The sequence below is a fragment of the Pyrus communis genome, chromosome 6 (assembly GCF_041283825.1).
Source record: "Pyrus communis isolate YQ-2024b chromosome 6, ASM4128382v1, whole genome shotgun sequence".
Lineage (NCBI taxonomy): Eukaryota > Viridiplantae > Streptophyta > Magnoliopsida > Rosales > Rosaceae > Pyrus > Pyrus communis.
The window spans coordinates 1734739-1755605 of NC_142570.1; the positions used below are offsets into that span (position 1 = coordinate 1734739).

At 39.2% G+C, this 20867-nt stretch overlaps 2 protein-coding genes and 2 pseudogenes across 3 annotated transcripts; 2 read left to right on the plus strand and 2 right to left on the minus strand.

Annotated features, from left to right (window-relative positions):
- Positions 1–3580: 3580 nt before the first annotated feature.
- LOC148696098 (UDP-arabinopyranose mutase 3-like) lies at positions 3581–5122 on the minus strand. The gene is made up of 2 exons (XM_088695341.1): positions 4734–5122; positions 3581–3917 (listed from the first exon to the last, which is right to left on the minus strand). Exons 1-2 carry the CDS (start codon positions 5058–5060, stop codon positions 3663–3665), a joined length of 582 nt encoding a protein of 193 aa, XP_088551467.1. The 5' UTR covers positions 5061–5122; the 3' UTR covers positions 3581–3662.
- Positions 5123–11854: 6732 nt separating this feature from the next.
- LOC148696099 (protein PLANT CADMIUM RESISTANCE 7-like) lies at positions 11855–13081 on the plus strand. The gene is made up of 4 exons (XM_088696174.1): positions 11855–12131; positions 12258–12329; positions 12445–12654; positions 12760–13081. The coding sequence occupies exons 1-4, from the start codon at positions 11954–11956 to the stop codon at positions 12837–12839; spliced, it is 540 nt and encodes a 179-aa protein (XP_088552300.1). The 5' UTR covers positions 11855–11953; the 3' UTR covers positions 12840–13081.
- Positions 13082–14608: 1527 nt separating this feature from the next.
- Positions 14609–16462, minus strand: LOC148696100 (uncharacterized; annotated as a pseudogene).
- A 1828-nt stretch (positions 16463–18290) lies between these two features.
- On the plus strand, positions 18291–20073 carry LOC148696101 (histidine kinase CRE1-like; annotated as a pseudogene). Its single transcript, XR_015963322.1, has 3 exons — positions 18291–18610; positions 18846–19349; positions 19471–20073. The product of XR_015963322.1 is annotated as a histidine kinase CRE1-like (transcript).
- Positions 20074–20867: the final 794 nt, after the last annotated feature.

The window sequence follows — 20867 nt, forward strand, 5'->3', positions numbered from 1 at the left end:
CAAGTACCAAGTCGGTTTTTATAAGACAAGTGGTTTGATAGAGAAATTTTTTTTTATGGAAATGAGGTAATTTTTAACTGCAATTTGCATTATATTCTACATTTCATGAATGCATATATAATTTCTGGAATTTTGCATATCAGACGAATATTAATTGCAGCTGCGTATGCTTTTCTTTTCAATCAGGATAATTAATTAATATTGTAAAAAAAAAGGGGATAATTAATAGGAAAAATTACACACAAAGTATACTTTTAATGCTTAATGTTATATTGAGACAACATTTTCTAAATATTTCAAGGAAAGACAAAAGTTAATACATGTGATAGATGACATCATTGCTCTTTTTTTCTTTCTCTAGAGTGTAAGTTACACAATTACTCTATACAAATTGATTATGCTAAAAATTACCCTTTAGTAGTTGGAGGATATGAAAGTGAGTATGCAGTTAAAGGTCTCTCGCCTGGCAATTTGGTCATCTCATCTCCGCGTACATTCTTCATTTCAAGATCAGACATTTTTTCTTCTGTTATCTCATCAAATTAGAATTTATATGAACTTTGAAGGAAACAAACCATCAATAAGACTTCCACCCACCCACCCCACTTCGCTCCGCCATCGGCAAACCGTCAATAAAACTTCCACCCACCCAATACACCATTGGCACTCCCATATCTCCTTAGTCCTCACCCAGCCAAGCCCCTTTCTCTCTTCGTCTAAACTTGCACACTAGGTTCATATAAGAGGTTTTGATTCAACTCACTGCTTATCACCACCTTTCAGATTTCAAATGTGCAGGGAGACATCAAAACCAAGTTTGAAATGTGTAGCAAACCACGATGTTTTAATTGGAATCTCTTAATTGCTTTATAAAATTAAATTGTAAATTATACAAAGAAGAAAAATTAAGAAACGAAAATTGAAAGAAAAAAAAAGGGGTTAGTATGGTGGTGGTGGAACCACTTTGGTTGAAGGTGGAGACTGTGTTGCAATATTGCTTAAAGACGGTGAAGGGTGATGAAGGTGAAAACAATGGGCCCAAAATGGATAGTTTTCCAGTTTCTCTTATTTTTATTTTACTTCTCTTAAAATGGCCCCGCATTGCAATTAAATGCTTTAAGTTGCAGAACAGGTGTTCAGCGACTCGTGTGGGACTCTCTTTAGCGGCGAGTCTTGCTAGCAATTCTCTTCTTTACATTTATGATGATGAAAAAAATATATTTATATTTACGTGTTATACTAATTCTAAAAAAATGATCGAAGACAGGTTGAATTAATTTTGCAAAAATAATTGAAGACAAGTTGAACTGATTCTGCACAAAATGCAAAAATGATTGAAGACGAGTTGAACTGATTCTACAAAAATAGTCGAAGATAGGTTGAACTGATTCTGCAAAAATGATCATGGGGTTGAACTGATTTTGCAAAAATGATTAAGGACAGGTTGAATTGATTATGCAAAAATGATCGAGGACGGGTTGAACTGATTCTGCAAAAATGGTCAAAGATTAGTTGAACTGGTTCTGCAAAAATATTCAAGGACAGGTTGAACTAATTCTGCAAAAATAATTGAAGACGGGTTGAACTGATTCTGCAAAAGTTGTCCAATACGAGTTGAACTCATTCTGCAAAAATGGTCAAAAACGGGTTGAACTGATTCTATGAAAAATGGTCAAGGGCTGATTGAACTGATTCTATAAAAATGGTTGAGGACAGATTGAATTGATTCTAGTAATAAAAGGATATAAACTGAGTCTGCATATAGTTTCAAAACTGATCATGCATAAATAGTCGAGAATAAGTTGAGCTTTTGGCACATATTAATTTTGTTAGAGTTGTGAGGGTTAGATTTTATTAACAACCATAAAGCCTTAGAGGGTATGGTTGATATTTTAAAATATTGTTTAAATGTTTTTTGACTAGGCTTTAGTAGTTTTTATGTTTTTGTCTCTCATTAACATGTTTAAAAACTAGTGGAGTTCCTTGAAATATAGTAAAAAAATTTGTCTCTCTATGTAAAGCTCCCTAATTAATATTTCCAAATGGTTAGTTTTCTGTCCTGGAAAGAATAAATCCATATGTTTCGTGACTTACATTATATATTCAATATTCTAAATAAAAAAAATTAATTAACCAGCATATATGCTTCTTAGTTCCTTATAGTCGAGAAGATAATTTTGAAAATTGAGGATTTAGACTATTCTTTCCTATAGGAAAACTGTGTCACGATATTAATAGAGGCGTGCAATGATCCACGGGGCTAATCAACGGTAATATTTCCTAACTCAGTAGTAAAAGTTCTCGATGCAATTAGTAATGAACTACGAAACCATTCACTGCACATTGTATTTAAGGTTTCCAGATTTCCGACGTGGGAATTTAAGTTCTTTATAATAAGCAAATCATATAGCACAAAAAAAGTTGGCCTTGTGGCAAGCATGCATGCATACCCCGGCCCAGCTGACAGTAGATGTACATAAAAGTTTGCAAACGGTTGAGAAGAGTTCATCACAAGCAGTAATTTGTTTTGAATCAATATTGATTCATATTCTGGTTCCCTAGAGGCGTCATCATATTAAACTGTGGCTGCTGCTGATGTAACCTTGGATTCGTTTGCACATTTCCTATCCATCCGATTGAAGGGTCAATCCCTCTGAACTGGAGCTCCCTGTAATCTTGGCAAATAGCGCAGGGCTCACAGAAGAAATGGGTGACCCAATCGGGTTCAGGGGACTCGATTAGATTTGTATTTGCTGCGCAGCTTTGTACGGTACGTGCATGGCATTATGAATGGTACATATAACAAGGCTGCAATCAACCCGTAGAACAGTCCGCTGCTCGCACATGTTATCACGAGAAAACTTAAAATTAGGTTTGTAGTCTCTGAACAGATTCAAAGGTTCGTATTGATCAATATGCTTTTGTCGAAGAGATTTGTTTACGAGCTAAAACGAAGAAAAAAAGAGCACAAACGGCCTATTTTTTATACACTAAGCCACAATTGGCAACCCTACAAGCATATGCTTAACGAATATTCTTCTCATTCAACTTTTTTTTTTTTTTTTTTTTTTTTTAACAAACGATAGTATCTTCGCTAAGGAGTGGGGAAGTGAGTTAAGCCCTACAATGAGCTTGTCAAAGTAATGTGGTTGAACTACGCCTTTAGTGAGAATCAAACTTAAAACCTCTCACTTACAAATGAAAAAAATATTACTAGACTCTAGTACTAAGTAGGGCTGGGCACGGGCCGGGCCGGGCCCAATTTTGAAGGGACCGGACCGGACCTAGGTTCAAAAGGAACGGGGCGGGCCGGGCCGGGGATTACATTTTTTAATATAAGAACCGGACATTACCCGGCCCGGTTGAAACGGGCCGGTTCGGGCCGGGTCCACGGGTCCATTTTTTTTTTTTTTTTTGGTTGTTTGAAAGAAAAAAAAAAATTGTACATATTCACAGATTGCAATCTGCACAAAAAAATGCAGACTAATATGCAAAGACTCCGGTGAACACAGAACTTCATATCAAAATCTTGTGAACTAGTTAACCTTTTAGCTTGTATGCTGAGAAATGTGCAACCAAATAAAAGGAAAAGAGAAGTATGTGCTGAATTATAAAAGGATATGCAAAGATTCCGGTGAACACAGAACTTCATATCAAAGTCTTCATACCCTAAGTCTGTGATCCCCACCAATTATTTTAATGCTAAGAATATGCTCGTCATCGTCAAGAAGTTCCAATCTTTCAGTACTTGTAGTGGCAGGAAGCCCAGACTTAACATCAACTTCTCTGAGACTTCCAATCTCAAGGTTCCCCTGCACCACACACCTGCTGACGAAAAATGGAGTTGACGGAGACAGAAGGTTCTTGATATGCTGCTCAAGTGCATTGATATCTTTGCCAGAAGGATCTTTGGCAACCTGCATTTTCACAAAGAGTACCATACTTAAGTTATAACACCTCAATTTCACAAGAATTTTAAGGATATCGATCAAATCTGAAACACATTAGCAGCACCATAACATTGCTAATTCCAGCAACAGTTCCAAATACACAACACCAGCTACTCAAACTACGAATACACGAAACTGAAATTAAACGTTTTAATCTTAATCAATATTTACGGGCCGAAACTTTTAGGTGTAAATCTAACAATAATTCGAACAGACTCGAGTGCAAGGTGGAGATCTGTGAATGTAGTAAACAGTATATCAATTAGCTTAGTGCTGAACCTAAGATTTACGAAAACAATACAAATCTTTCAAAAGCTTCGATATCATAGAATTGCAATTATATAATTCATGCTATCACCGAAACCGGATCAGAAGACAATGACTAACAAACAACATCTCTACACAAGACTTTAAGTACACTAACGGAAAGAACTCATGGTAAGAAACGGATCAAACCAAAGGCAACTATGATATTAAAATATGACTCGAAAGAAACAGAGATCAAAGCAAGTAAAGTTCATTAACAAAAGTAAACGATGAGGGTAAGTCAAACATTAGCAGCAGAAACAGATCTAAACAACAAAAGCAACAGAATTTCATCACAAACTAATCAATTCGAGTCGAATCGAAATTCAATTGAACAACAAGATTTCGAAAACCCCAACAAAACCCACTTCCCAAAACCCACCAAGATCCAACCTTTTCAACTCAAAAATCAAATCCCACATCCAAAACAGCCCCAATTAAGATCCCAAGTTTTCGAAACCCAAAAGCGATACTTACAAAGCAATCGTCGTCGATGGTGAAGATGTACTTCTTCTTGGAGACCATGTAGCCGAAGCATCTGCAAGCAGAGTCCTTGAAGGAGATGCAGGACGCCTTGGGACCCAGAATCCGGTTGATATCGTTGCGGTTGTAGAGCTCGTAGTCGAAGCCCTCCGGGACCTTGATCACCTTCGACGGGTCGCCATCCTGGACGATGATGAGGTGGTACTGCTGGAAGAAGGGCCTCCACATCTCGAGGAAATCGAGGTTTCGGATGGTGGGGATGACGATGTCGAGCTCGTCCTTCAGCAGAGGGGTCGGGGCGACCTTGCTGTACTGCGCCATGGCTGCAGCTGCTTCTCACCGACGGAGAGCGAGAGAGAGGGAGGGAGAGAGAGACGGGTTGGAGTTTATACTAAAACCTAAAACCAACGGTCATGATTGGAAGGTATGTTTATTTTCAATCTGGGCCGTCCATTTCAATTACAAACGGGCCGGTTCGGGGCCCCGTTTTTCTATAAATCTGGAACCGGCCCGACCCTAGAATGCCATTACCTAGGCCCGCCCCGCCCCGTTTCCCCTATTTAAAAACAGGACCCGCCCCGTACCCGCCCCTACCTGCGGGCCCAAGACCCGTTTGCCCAACCCTAGTACTAAGTGTCACTTCTCATTCAATTTTATCAATGGCTTGCTGCCTTTGTCTTGTTGTCAATGGAGAGGTTTGGAGTTTTCTAGATGGAGCTTGGGTGGTCTGATCAGTTGTGTGGGTGGCTTCATGAGGTGGGACATAATGGGCTTTAAGCTTTGAACTATATCTCATTATAGAAGTCTTTGAAATCAATAAACTTTAAAGAAAAACACTTAAAGTCATTTTTTTAAAATAAAAATCTTGTTAATCTTTCGACGGAAGAAAGATATCAAAGGAATTTTGCAATTAATAATCAATTTGAACATGACAAGTGATGAGTTTTTTTCTTTCTCCAATTGAACTCTTGAAGCGTGTTTTTTTTCCTCTATAGAACTTATAGTTGTAAGGTTTTTTTTATTTTTATTTTATTTTTAATGGAGTATCCCCTTTTGACCTCAAAGAAAAATCAACGAACAAAGTTAACTAAAGGAATGCAAAAGGTCAAAAGGAAATGCAAAATCGTAAGATAGTATGGATAAGAGTGATACAAAGAGTGAACAATTCTGTATACAGTATAAAAATTTCCTCTCTACCACTGAAGATAGCGTTCACACTTTTTTCTCCATTGCTTCTATGAGTTGGCCACTTGAACATCTTTTAGTACAAGTATATACCAAGTCGTTATAAGACATGCAAGTGGTTTGATAACTAAGTCTTGGATATTAATTTAATCCGCTCAATTTGTGATGGAAATGAGGTAATTAAAAACTGCAATTGGCGTTATATTTTACATTTCATTCATGCAAAGTTTATGGAATTCTCTACAAGTCCTGGCTGTGATTACAGATATCTAAGACGAATACTGCAGTTGCAGATTGTTATTCTTTTCAGTTAGGATAATTTATATGTCCACATGGTCAGTTTTCTGTCCTGGAAATATAGTAGATTCATATGTTTTGTGACTTACATTTTATATTCAATATTCTAAAAAGAGGGAAGACTTTTGATTAACAATATAATCAATTTACTTCTTAGTTCCTTGACTAGGTCGGAGAAGATAATTTCCCAATATTATTAGGATCATTTGACTGTGTTTCCCATAGGAAGCAATGCTGAAAGATGGTTTAGCGGCTCACAACCAATTAATTATAAACAACGATATTGTCTCCAACTTAATCATTTACAAAAAGTTTTGATGCAATTAATGGTAGAACCACTCATTATATGTGTTGTATTTTAGATTGTCATACCGCAGAGATTTCTGACGTTTTAAACACGTACTTGTGTTGGGGTTTAAAAATGCTTCACTACTTGGAGATGTTTATCTCACAAAGGAGATTGTAATGCAGCGGAATTTGATTGGCAAGAGAAAGAAAAAATCACTCAAAGTGTTATACAAATTTTTTATTCTCACACAATCTTAATACAAGAGGAAACACTCAAACACACTCACACTTCACTCTTTTTCTCACTTCTTGCTCTCTTTCTTAGTTCTTGCTACATGGCAACACACACACACACACCTAAATTTATAGGCATGTTTGCCGACTTCACTAGCACTTTCTAGTGCATGTTAATGCACACACTGCACCGACATATGGCTTATGGCCATATAATATTACAACTTGCTAGAATTATCTAGCTTATTATGCATGCCTAATGCACCGACAACCTTTTGCTAGAATTTTCTAGCACATTTCATGAGTTTTCTATGGGCTGGATCATCTTCTTGGGCTGAAGACAAGATTACCATTCAACATCCCCCCTTAATCTTGTCTTGTGACGCCGATTGAGTTTCTTAGTCTGACAAAGTCTTCTTGTTTGAGGGGCTTGGTGAATATGTCTGCGATTTGGTCTTGAGACTTCACGTATTCCACTTGCACATCCTTTCTTGCAATGCACTCTCTTATGTAGTGATAACGGGTATCTATATGTTTGCTCCTGTTATGGAATACTGGATTCTTTGCTAGAGCTATTGCAGACTTGTTGTCAACATAGATCTTTGTTGGCTCTTCTTGTCGCATTCTTAATTCTTTCAGCAAGTTTCTCAGCCAGATTGCATGGCAGACACATGAAGTAGCAGCTACATATTCAGCTTCGCAGGTAGAGAGAGTGACAATCGGTTGCTTCTTCGACATCCATGTGAATGCAGTGTCTCCCATGAAGAACACAAATCCAGTAGTGCTTTTTCTATCGTCGGAATCTCCTGCCCAATCACTGTCGCTATATCCAGCAAGTTTGTAGTTATCAGAACTTGAATAAAACAAGCCAAAGTTAACAGTACCTTTGAGGTATCGAAGAATTCTTTTGGCCGTTTTCAAATGTGTAGTTGTGGGATTCTCCATGTGGCGACTGATTAATCCGACAGCATAGAGAATATCTGGTCTTGTGCAAGTCAAGTAGCGTAAGCTTCCAACTAGACTTTTGAAAAATGTTGGATCTACGCTTTCTCCTTTGTCATACTTGGTTAGTTTGACTCCGCACTCCATTGGCGTGCTCACGGGCTTGCAGTCGTCCATTTTGAACTTTTTCAGTATCTCCTTTGTGTAGCTTTCTTGGGAGATGAAAATTCCTTCTTCGTTCTGCTTGACTTCAATGCCTAGGTAATATGCCATCAACCCGATGTCGGTCATCTCAAATTCTTTGGTCATCACTCTCTTGAACTCTTCAAACATGCTTGGATTACTCCCGGTGAAGATTAAATCATCCACATATAAGCACACAATCAAAATATCTCCATCTTTGACTTTGACGTAGAGAGCATGTTCATGAGGGCACTTGATGAAGTTGTTTTCCTGAAAGTACTTGTCGATGCGACTATTCCATGCTCGTGGCGCTTGTTTTAACCCATAGAGGGCTTTCTTCAGCTTTAGAACTTTGTCTTCATGCCCTTTGATCTCATAGCCTGACGGTTGCTGAATGTAGACTTCTTCTTCAAGGACTCCATTTAAGAAGGCGGACTTCACATCCATTTGTTGAATCTTCCAACTGTTTTGGGCTGCCAAAGAAATTAGTAATCGTATAGTTTCCAACCGAGCAACGGGTGCGAATACCTCATCATAGTCGATTCCGGCTCTTTGACTATAGCCTTTCGCCACTAGTCTTGCCTTGTATCTTTCGACCTCTCCATTGGCATTTTTCTTTGTCTTGTACACCCACTTGACTCCGATGGCTTTGTGTCCTTTCGGAAGAACAGTGAGTTCCCATGTATCATTCTTCTGAATTGCTTCAATTTCTTCATCCATTGCTTTCCTCCACTTAGTATCTTGCACTGCTTCTTGGAAGTCGACTGGTTCACAATCAGCAAAGAGACAGAAAAGTGTAGGATTATCAAGTCTTTCAGCTACCTCATAAAGGTCTCGTATACTTCTTGTGCGTGGTACTTCTCTTTCATTTAGACTCCCACTTGACAATGCTGATGCTGATGAATTACCATGATTGGTTGATGTTGGTGAAGCAGGTGGAATAGTGGATTCTTGTTGAACCTCTCTTGCTTGCTCCATCATCCCTTGTTCATTCTCTTCTTCAAATTGAGGAAAGAAGTGAAGATCACCTACATGCGGGCCAAAATCCCATTCTCCTTCTTCATCGAACATCACATCTCGACTGATCACCGTCTTCCCATTGTTTGGATTATACAGCTTATAGCCTTTTGAATTGGTGTCATAGCCGATGAAGATGAACTTCTCACTTTTGTCGTCGAGTTTGGTTCTCCTCTCGTCTGGTACGTGTACATGGGCTATGCTTCCAAAAACTCTTAGATGAGAAATACCTGGTTTTCTTCCACTCCATGCTTCTTGCGGAGTTTTTCCCCACACACTCCTTGTTGGAGACCGATTGGATAGGTAGACAGCACATGCTACAGCTTCTGCCCACAATTCCTTAGGCAATTTCTTACTTTTGAGCATACTTCGAGCCATGTCGAGGATGGTTCGATTTTTTCTTTCCGTCACTCCATTTTGTTGAGGGGATCTTGGAACTGTCAAAGGTCGACGAATTCCATTTGCTTCACAAAACTCTTGAAATTCCTTCGAAGTGAATTCTCCTCCTCGATCAGATCTCATGGCTTTGATCTTGCAACCACTCTCCTTTTCTACAACGGCTTTGAACTTCTTGAATGCTCCAAAGACTTCTGATTTCTGCTTCAAGAAATACACCCAGGTTTTTCTTGAAAAATCATCAATGAAGAGAAGGAAATAATTATTTTTACCCAAAGAGCTTGGTTTTATTGGACCGCACACATCGGTGTGAATGAGCTCGAGTGGCTTCTGGGCTCTTGTGGTCGACTCCTTTGGAAAGCTTTTCCTGAACTGTTTCCCAAGTAAACATCCTTCGCAAACTTGATCAGGGTGGCTGATACGCGGTAAGCCTCTCACCATCTCCTTCTTGGATAATAACTCCAATCCCCCAAAGTTAAGATGCCCAAAACGAAGATGCCAAAGCCAAGATATGTCTTTGTAACATATCTTGAGACACTTTGCAACATCGTTTTGAATGTTCATGGGAAACATCCTATTCTTTGACATTTTCGCCTTGGCAATTAATCTTCCTTTGTCATCTCTAAGAAAAAGGATATAATTTTTCGTATGAAAATCATAACCTTTTTCTAAGAGTTGACCCAAACTCAAAATGTTGCTTTTCATATTGGGCACGTAGTAGACATTCGAAATTAATTGGTGACCCCCATTTTCCAGGGGAATAAGGATGTTACCTTTTCCTTTTACGGGTATTTTGGATTCATCTCCAAAAGAAACGTTACCACTCACTGATTCATTGAGCTCTACGAAGATGCTTCTTCTTCCGCACATGTGGTTGCTGGCGCCGGTGTCAAGGTACCATGTATAGTCTTGGTCTCCATCATTGTTCTTGCATGCTAGTAGCACAACACCATTCTCTTCTTTCTCTTCTTTCACATAATTGACCTTCTCATCAAGTCTGTTGTTTGGAGCTCTACATTCCCAAGCATAATGCCCAAACTTTTGACAATTATAACATTGAACTTGAGATTTTTCATACCTTGAGTTTGAGCGTCCTCTTCCGCGACCTTTTGTTGAGCTTTCTCCTCTTTCGTAGTTGCTATGGTTGTTTAAGTTCCAACCACATCCACGCCCATGTCCACGTCCGCGACCTCGACCACGACTTCTTCCGTATCGGCTTCTCTCGTTGTCGAAGCTTTCTTCTTTCTTCTTTGGCTGAACATGCGTCTTAAGGAGCTGCTCATCATTCCCTTGCCTCTTCTTATGTTTCTCTTCATATGCTTGTAGTGAACCCATTAATTGCTCTATACTAATTTCTTCCAAGTTTTTAGTTTCTTCAATCGTCACGACAATGTGCTCGAACTTGGGGTCCAACGAGCGTAGTATCTTCTCCATAATTCTAACATCTTCTAACTTTTCTCCGTTTCTTTTTAATTGATTGGAAACAGCTAAGACTCTTGAGAAATAATCAGAGATTGATTCAGACCCTTTCATTTGTAGAGATTCGAACTCACCTCTTAATACTTGAAGACGAACCTTTTTCACTTGTTCGGCTCCTTTGTAAGAGGTTTGAAGCTTCTCCCATGCTTGCTTGGCAGAGGTTGCACTCGAGACCTTCTCAAAGCCATTGTCATCTAATGCTTGGTAGATAAGGTAGAGAGCCTTCTTGTCTCTCTTTCTTGAATCTTTCAAACTCTCCTTCTGGGGTTGAGACAGAGTAGCTTCATCTTCTGGCTCAGTGTAGCCTTTCTCCACGACTTCCCAGACATCGTGTGCACCCAAAAGGGCCTTCATTTTGATACTCCAATTATCGAAGTTGTTGCTGTCGAGCACTGGAACTTGGAAGGCTGCCATAGCATTGCTAGCCATAGCTCTGATACCACTTTGTTGGGGTTTAAAAATGCTTCACTACTTGGAGATGTTTATCTCACAAAGGAGATTGTAATGCAGCGGAATTTGATTGGCAAGAGAAAGAAAAAATCACTCAAAGTGTTATACAAATTTTTTATTCTCACACAATCTTAATACAAGAGGAAACACTCAAACACACTCACACTTCACTCTTTTTCTCACTTCTTGCTCTCTTTCTTAGTTCTTGCTACATGGCAACACACACACACACACCTAAATTTATAGGCATGTTTGCCGACTTCACTAGCACTTTCTAGTGCATGTTAATGCACACACTGCACCGACATATGGCTTATGGCCATATAATATTACAACTTGCTAGAATTATCTAGCTTATTATGCATGCCTAATGCACCGACAACCTTTTGCTAGAATTTTCTAGCACATTTCATGAGTTTTCTATGGGCTGGATCATCTTCTTGGGCTGAAGACAAGATTACCATTCAACAACTTGTGCTATCCAACAAACAATATGGAGAAAAGTAATCCAGATTTGTATTTTGAAAAGGTCAATGATATTAGTACGTCGACTATTTCTATGAACTTGCTTAATCATTGACCTAAGCAAATTACGTATGCTGCGTTATTCAACCACTAATAACTTCCTAGGTTGAGCAATTTTCTATATAAGAACTAAACTCATCCTTGCACAAGGCCACCCCTCTCAACTCATTTCACACTTGGGCCTTCTTGTTTCCTTTAGTTTAAACAAAAAGATCAAAATGCATCCTAATTACAACAGTGATCCTAAACAAGCTCCACAAGGAGGAGCATATGGTTATCAGCAGGCCGCGCCACCACAGGCGGTGCCTCCACAGGCAGCAACTTACGGCTACCAACAACAGGGGCCGCCACAATGGACAACAGGTCTTTGTGGTTGCTTTGAAGATCCTGGCAGTTGTAAGTCCCAATAATTAATTGACCCTTTTATCTGTAATGTCATCTCTGCTAATATGTTAGGAATCTCAAGTTAATTCTTATTGATTTAATTAATTTTTCCATGTTATTATGATTGTGATTAATTAGGCATGATGACATGCTGCTGTCCCTGCATAACCTTTGGGCAAAATGCTGAGATTATAGATAAAGGAACAACATGTAAGTTAACCCTGACTTCTTAAATGAGTTGAATTAATCATATGGTAATTTAGCAAATATAATTTGATGATTCATGTCTTAATTTTATCAATTTGTTGCATACTATGTATTGCAGCGTGCGCTTTCGGGGGTTTGATCTACTTTGCTCTTGCCTATGTGGGGTGTGCTTGTTTGTACTCGTTCTCCTTTCGATCCAAACTGAGAGGTCTCTACGCATTGCCTGAAGATCCATGTGCGGACTGTTGTGTGCATTGCTTGCTTCCTTGTTGTGCTATTTCCCAGGAGTACCGGGAGCTCAAAAACCGCGGATTAGACCCCTCCATGGGTAACCTAAACCTCATATTGGTAGCTTCGATTATGCATGATTATTTTGCTTATAATATATTGATCTTCAATGTCAATTTGTTTTCTTTGGAATATTAATACACAGGTTGGATCGCCAATGCTCAGAAAATGAACCAAGGTGGAAACCCTGCACCTCCATACGTCACAACGGGAATGTACCGTTAGAGTTCCCGACTTGCCATATTGGTTCTTCTTCGTCTTTGTTTCGTGATCAAGAGTGTGATTGATTGTCTAGTTTCATTTCCAGTTCATGAATTTCTTTGAATTTGAATTAATTTCTCAGACGCGACCTGCAACTGGAATTTCATATGATATGCTATCGTATATATGTGTAACAGTCGACGGTATTATACCTAAAGATAAAACGTCCGTTGACTTCGTATTCAATAATAAATGATTTAATGTGATTTCGGTCTGAGACTGATCGAACCCTTGGAGATAACAATTTTAATTAAGACTGTCAATTCACAAAACAAAAGTATAGGATAACTTGATCAACAAGTTGAAATTAAATAAGCTGCTTATAGCTCAGTTTGTTAAGAATGTTTATTGTTGAACCTAAAGTTCTGTGTATGAATCCTCTTCCCCCCAATATCACTTGTCTCATGTGATTAAAACCGTTTACCCTTACACCCAAATTCACTTATAAGTTCTAGAGAAATTTTTTATTGTAACGAGAATATAGGTGGTACATCACATGTTTTTATGTAAGTGGTGGGAAATTTATTTTTTAAGTTATTAACCTTTTTAACACACATATCCCACTATTTGTGTAATGACATGTAATGTACCACCTCGTGTACCGATCACACTGAAAAATCTCTTATAAGTTCTAGGTTGGCTTCGGAAAACACAAGTCAACATCTTGGAGCCCAATTCCTCAATATCAGTCATGAATTTGCCATCTCCTCAATTCACCCTAGTGTGGTGTTTTTCCCTTGATGAAACTGAATCTCAGTCATCGAAGCAGGCTTATATTTAGCCTCAACATAATATGCTTGGTTTTGTTGGTACTAATGAAAAATTTCATATTTCTAAGCGCAATAGGAGCATGTTAATAACTTGTTGTGGCCTATATTTAACTGACAGGTGACATTTATTTAACTGACACGTGACAAGGAGAGGGGGGCGGCGGCACATAGAAAATATAGAGAGAGATGAGGTTGTAGGGTTGTGTAGAGGATGTGTTATTGCAGTGCCTTTATTTATAGTAATAAGAGAGAAGAAATCCTTCTTCTCCAAGGAATACAAGTCATAAAAAGGAAGAATAACTAGAATTAAATCTAATTTAAGATTCACACAATCACACTTAAGTAAAAAGTTTATAACAAATATATGTATATATATGTTGCACAGGTGATGTCGCCAATGCTCAGAAAATGAACAAGTAGAAATCCTGCACCTCCATCTGTCACGAAGGGCACCACTGACCCGTTAGAGTAAGAGAACTAGCTCCGGCTTCCTTCTAGGTTCTTCAATTTTCCATTCTCTAATAACGAGTCACGACCTGCAAGTGGAATTTCATTGCTGAAGTTGTTGAGTTCATATGATAATTTACTTGAATTCTAATCTGTTCGAGACTGATCAAAGCCTTGGAAATAGAATTATTGATAACCACTCTGTCAATGCACATAACAAGAGAAGTATAACTTGATCAACAGTTACAATACAATACAAGGGGGTGTTTGCGTGTAACCCAAGTGGTTAGGAGTGTTTGCAGTACTTATGGTTCGTTGGCACGTGATGATCCTGAAAGTTCACAGAAAATAAAGAGAAGACCAAATAACACCATATATAGTTGAAATTGGAAATTAACTATCTTGAACGCCTAACTAGGAATTTTCTTGATTCATTATCTTCATATACATTTTTATTTTCAAATTACAAACAATCTTCAAACAAATGATGACGGAACACTGCTACGCCTTCAAATATCAATCTACCACAGTAAGACTCTGATACTCTTCGCCGGAGATGGCTAGTTCCATGATAAGCTCCGGGTGAACTTCCCCCTCGTAATTCAAGAACAGCTTCATCAAATTCTTGGAGTAGCCACTCAACACCCCTCGTTGTGTATTAGACACCGGTGTAGAACTCGACTGCCTCAGATTCCAAAACACAATCTGTGGCACCGCTTCCTCGTACCCTTTTTCCTTAAACTTTCTTTGTATTGCCTCATAATCAGTTTCCCAGCTATTACTCGAAGCCTGATCGAACTCCATGTCGCTGAACACGAAGATCCTTTTGATCATATGCTCTGGCTTCAATCTCCCATTCACAGCCACTTGAAGAATCAAATCAAACACCTTCTGGAAATCCGTGTTCATGCCCCATTCCATCTCCCTAATAAACTTTCACTTGGACCGAAGATCATCCCCTTTTATCAAATGCAGTTGAGGCTGCCGACTGAAAGTGATAATCTTTCCCTTCCATGGCTCCTCGTTCAATTCAGACACCAAAAGTCCCAGCGCCACCAACACGTCCATTGGACTCGCATTGTCACGGAATGTGTCTAGATGGGTCGAGATACCATACATACTTCCGGTTCCGGACCATCCACCCATGCTTCCAGACCATCCACCCATACTTCCAGACCTTCCAACCATACTTTCAGACACGTCACACACAGCTAAGCGGTTCTTCATCTTGCCCTGCTTTAGCAAATCATCAACCATTCTCTGCCATTGAAGTGAAGCCACTTCATAATCCTCTTCCGCACAAGCTTGACCATAATAGTTGCCAATATTGAGCTGGGCTACGATCTCATGCGGCAGCAATCCACCGGCGGCAATCTTGGCCTTGCCGGCTTTCACATCCTCTAAATACTTCCTGAACCGCTCTCCGTCATGCTCCAAAAACTTACCCTTGTAACGTTTCATGGCCACGGATGCCACTCGGTTGTAAGGAATTGAGTCCCACTGTTTGGCAGCTATGTAAATCTCAGGCAAATCCATTGCCTTCCTCAAAGGCACCAAAATCTCCTTCCTCAGCCGGTGCCTGACTTTGTGCAAGTACTCTTCCTCCTCCATTCCTGGGTATTAAGGGTATGATTCTCTCGGGAAAAGGTCCTTGCAATGCTCTCACAGAGCAGCGTGGAGCGGTCGAAGGAGGCGTTGAGGGAAGGGCACCACTTCGCCGCTAGGGTTATCTCCTTTTACTTTGAAGAGGATGACGTATCTTTCAGGGAATCAATATCAGTCTTCAAGCACTACACAAAGAGATCTGAAACCCGCTCGTGTAGGAACTGAAACTCTGGGTCTCGCTCATAAGTCTCGATAGCCTTCTTCGCCATGGTGACGGTCTTCTGTTTTGGTTTTTCCTTTCTCAATTTCTCTCTCTCTCCGTTGCAATCATTTTCATTTCTGATTGAGCGGGAGGGGGAGCTGATGTCATCGTGTAATTAGTCTTAGTATTCCAACCGCGCCGCTGCCGGTGCGGCTGCAACTCCGACCGACCGCTCTTTCCACCGCAACCACTTGGCCTTTTGGACCTCCCTCACGTCGGGGCCTTCCAAAACCCTGTACATAATCTCGAGGAGGTCTTTGAAATACCCGAACTCCGCAAAGGATGCAACGTTACAACCTAGGGTTTTTGAGTGGTTGTGGAAGAGCCAATAGGCTGCCGTGTAGAAACCTTCCCTATCGGACTTCCCCGTGCCACGGACCCCCACGGAGGTTGCAAATGAGCTTGAGGGTTGTTAGGGGATCGTGGGACCAAGCCATGGGAAGCTGTTGGCAGATGTACGAGGTCGGGGTGTCGGGTACGACGTGGAAGAAGAAATCGAGGGAAAAGCATATTGATCAATACGAACCTTTGAATCTGTTCAGAGACTGCAAACCTAATTTTAAGTTTTCTCGTGATAACATGTGCGAGCAGCGGACTGTTCTACGGGTTGATTGCAGCCTTGTTATATGTACCATTCATAATGCCATGCACGTACCGTGCAAAGCTGCGCAGCAAATACAAATCTAATCGAGTCCCCTGAACCCGATTGGGTCACCCATTTCTTCTGTGAGCCCTGCGCTATTTGCCAAGATTACAGGGAGCTCCATTTCAGAGGGATTGACCCTTCAATTGGATGGATAGGAAATGTGCAAAGGAATCCAAGGTTACATCAGCAGCAGCCACAGTTTAATATGATGACGCCTCAAGGGAACCAGAATATGAATCAATATTGATTCAAAACAAATTACTGCTTGTGATGAACTCTTCTCAACCGTTTGCAAACTTTTATGTACATCTACTGTCAGCTGGGCCGGGGTATGCATGCATGCTTGCCACAAGGCCAACTTTTTTTGTGCTATATGATTTGCTTATTATAAAGAACTTAAATTCCCACGTCGGAAATCTGGAAACCTTAAATACAATGTGCAGTGAATGGTTTCGTAGTTCACCACTAATTGCATCGAGACCTTTTACTACTGAGTTAGGAAATATTACCGTTGATTAGCCCCGTGGATCATTGCACGCCTCTATTAATATCGTGACACAGTTTTCCTATAGGAAAGAATAGTCTAAATCCTCAATTTTCAAAATTATCTTCTCGACTATAAGGAACTAAGAAGCATATATGCTGGTTAATTAATTTTTTTTATTTAGAATATTGAATATATAATGTAAGTCACGAAACATATGGATTTATTCTTTCCAGGACAGAAAACTAACCATTTGGAAATATTAATTAGGGAGCTTTACATAGAGAGACAAAATTTTTGACTATATTTCAAGGAACTCCACTAGTTTTTAAACATGTTAATGAGAGACAAAAACATAAAAACTACTAAAGCCTAGTCAAAAAACATTTAAACAATATTTTAAAATATCAGCCATACCCTCTAAGGCTTTATGGTTGTTAATAAAATCTAACCCTCACAACTCTAACAAAATTAATATGTGCCAAAAGTTCAACTTATTCTCGACTATTTATGCATGATCAGTTTTGAAACTATATGCAGACTCAGTTTATATCCTTTTATTACTATAATCAATTCAATCTGTCCTCAACCATTTTTGTAGAATCAGTTCAATCAGCCCTTGACCATTTTTCACAGAATCAGTTCAACTCGTCTTTGACCATTTTTGCAGAATGAGTTCAACTCGTATTGGACAACTTTTGCAGAATCAGTTCAACCCGTCTTTGATTATTTTTGCAGAATTAGTTCAACCTGTCCTTGAATATTTTTGAAGAACCAGTTCAACCAATCTTTGACCATTTTTGTAGAATCAATTCAACCCGTCCTCGATCATTTTTGCATAATCAATTCAACCTGTCCTTAATCATTTTTGCAAAATCAGTTCAACCCCATGATCATTTTTGCAGAATCAGTTCAACCCATCTTCGAATGTTTTTGAAGAATTAGTTTAACTCGTCTTTAATCATTTTTGCATTTTGTGCAGAATCAGTTCAACTTGTCTTTAATTATTTTTGCAAAATTAGTTCAACCTGTCTTCGATCATTTTTTTAGAATTAGTATAACACGTAAATATAAATATATTTTTTTTATCATAGTAAATGTAAAGAAGAGAATTGCTAGCAAGACTCGCCGCTAAAGAGAGTCCCACACGAGTCGATGAATACCTGTTCTGCAACTTAAAGTATGAGATGCGTTATTTTCTATGAGCATCAGTAAGTGTCTGGTTGAACTGATGGGTGGTCAGATAAAATTTGTAAGTCGACCTCATGTTGGGAGTACATTTTCTTTCACCGCTAATTTTAGGAGGTGCAAGAAAAATGCATTTAGTGACATGAAAAAACCTAATCCTGAGGATCTACCTTCTAGTTTTAGAGGATTGCGAGCAATAGTAGTTGATGGAAAACTCGTGAGAGCTGCTGTAACCAAATACCACTTAAAGAGACTTGGAATCCTTGTGGAAGTTGCGAGTAGCATCAAGATGGCTGTTGCTTCATGTGGAAGAAATGGTGATGTGGCATCCGGGTACGTTTACTTTTGCTACATCTTTAAAGTTTTTTAAGGGGTTTAATATTTACTGTGACAAAACTATAACAATATGGCAATTCAATATTACCTTTATTAACTGCTATGAAGGGTAGACTTTTGAGTAAAATGAAAAGGTAGACTTTGGAAAACTGAAAAAAAAATGGTAGACTTTGGAAATAAGTAGGATTTGATTAACTGAATTGAACTGCTTCATTACATATGACAGGAAAAGTATCCAGCCAGATATAGTTCTAGTTGAGAAGGATTCATGGATTTCTGGTGAAGAACATGATCTTAATGTGCAGAAATTGGATTGGAAACAGAACGGTCATGCGTTTAAGCTGCCAAAAATGATCCTTCTTGCAACCAATAATCTTAGTCAAGCTGAATCTGATAAGGTAAGGGCAGCTGGTTTTGCGGATACCGTAATTATGAAACCTTTGAGGGCTAGTATGGTGGCTGCGTGTCTTCAAGAGGTCCTGGGCATAGGAAAGAAGAGGCAACCAGGGAGAGTGGTGCCTAATGGATCTAACGTCCTCCAAAGTCTGCTCTGTGGGAAGAAAATTTTGGTGGTTGATGACAATTTGGTAAACAGGAGAGTTGCTGCAGGTGCACTAAAGAAGTTTGGTGCTTATGTAGAGTGCGTTGATAGTGGCAAAGCTGCATTGGCGTTGCTTCAATTACCGCACAATTTTGATGCTTGCTTCATGGATATTCAAATGCCTGAAATGGATGGGTATGTTTCGGTGTTTCAGTTACAACATTCTAGACTCTGAATGCCCTTATTGCTAGCATTTGTGCTTTGACCAAATTGGAATTGTTAATTTGTTATTTACAAATGTTACTTTTGATTGCAGGTTTGAGGCAATACGCAGAATCCGGCAGATGGAGAGCAAGGCAAATGTTGAGATGAATGGTGGATTTGAAGCACTCGCAAGAAAGGGTGACTGGCATTTGCCTGTGTTAGCTATGACGGCGGATGTTATTCATGCCACCTATGATGAGTGCCTGAAGTGTGGGATGGATGGATACGTCTCAAAGCCCTTCGAGGAAGAGAATCTCTATCAAGCCGTTGCCAAGTTCTTCAAAACTTAAAACAGCCTCAGACTCTCAGCAAGAATTGTCAAAACTCAAAACCTGCGGACATCTTTGTTGGTCGGATGTTACCAGCAATTTTTTGATATTCTGCAGAGACAAACGCCGGCTGTCGGTCCTAGAATTTTGATGATTCGTAATGGCTTGAATACAGGTTCGAGGAATCATTTCTAACTAAAATTTTAACTCGATTCGGTATATCCACGCACATGTATACTACTACAAACCTCCATTTCCCACTTCGTATGTATAGTAGTAGGATGATCCTTAGAAAAGGGGAGGAGCAAAATGTGTAAATGTTATATTTTTTTGTATGCCTTGTTTGAATCTTTCTTCTGAGTTCTGTGGAAAAGGGTTTCAATGCCTTCGATTTGTACCATTCTTTTTGTACAACCGATTCAATGTTTTGCATTTAGACTTTCTGGGGATAATGGAAGGTACCATAATTGACATGGGTAACGATTACTTAGGGCCGTTTGATAATTATTTTGATTCAAGTTCTTTTTGATTTGTTGAAATATTGTTCTCAAACGATCCCTTAATTCAGTATCTGACGGTCAAATATGCGATTAGAAAGATAGAATGTCATATTTGATTGTTTAGACAATGAATGTATTAAGTAAATGCATGTATAGGCATGCTGGTCCGAACCTGCAAATGCAAGAACAAAAGGCATGTTGGGCGTATGGACTTTGCATTTTTATGGGCTTCAGGGCTTGTGCGTTGTAAGAATGTCAATTGGGCTTTTGTCCACACCCTCTCAAAGATTAATGGAATAATTTTAATCTGGAGAAATCCGAAAACAATTATTTTTCAAATCCTGAAATAAAAATATTAGGACAAAAGACTGTTTACTACCCTCATGTTTTGGGGTTTTTAACATTTAGTACATCAAGTTTTTTTCGTCTAGAGTCATACCTAAAGTGTAAATTTTGGAACAGTCTCATACATCCGTGAGTCAAACTGTTAAGTCTCCCATTAATTGTGACGTGGCACCCACATGAACAATGACTAGACGCCACGTATCATCCACATGGAAATTTAAAAAATAAAAATAAAGAAAACTATTAAAATAATTAATTAAATAAAAGAAAAAAATAAAATCCCCAGATCCCCTTTGTCTTCCCCACCCCGACTCCCCTCCTTTCTCCCTCTGCAC

Bases quoted from the DNA above. Each gene is read 5' to 3' on its own strand.
- LOC148696098 (XM_088695341.1), bottom strand. From the start codon at position 5,060: ATGGCGCAGTACAGCAAGGTCGCCCCGACCCCTCTGCTGAAGGACGAG. The intron at 3,918-4,733 runs GTAAGTATCGCT...GTGAAAATGCAG, and splicing joins CCATCGACGACGATTGCTTT to GTTGCCAAAGATCCTTCTGG.
- LOC148696099 (XM_088696174.1), top strand. From the start codon at position 11,954: ATGCATCCTAATTACAACAGTGATCCTAAACAAGCTCCACAAGGAGGA. The intron at 12,132-12,257 runs GTAAGTCCCAAT...GTGATTAATTAG, and splicing joins CTTTGAAGATCCTGGCAGTT to GCATGATGACATGCTGCTGT. The intron at 12,330-12,444 runs GTAAGTTAACCC...TATGTATTGCAG, and splicing joins TATAGATAAAGGAACAACAT to CGTGCGCTTTCGGGGGTTTG.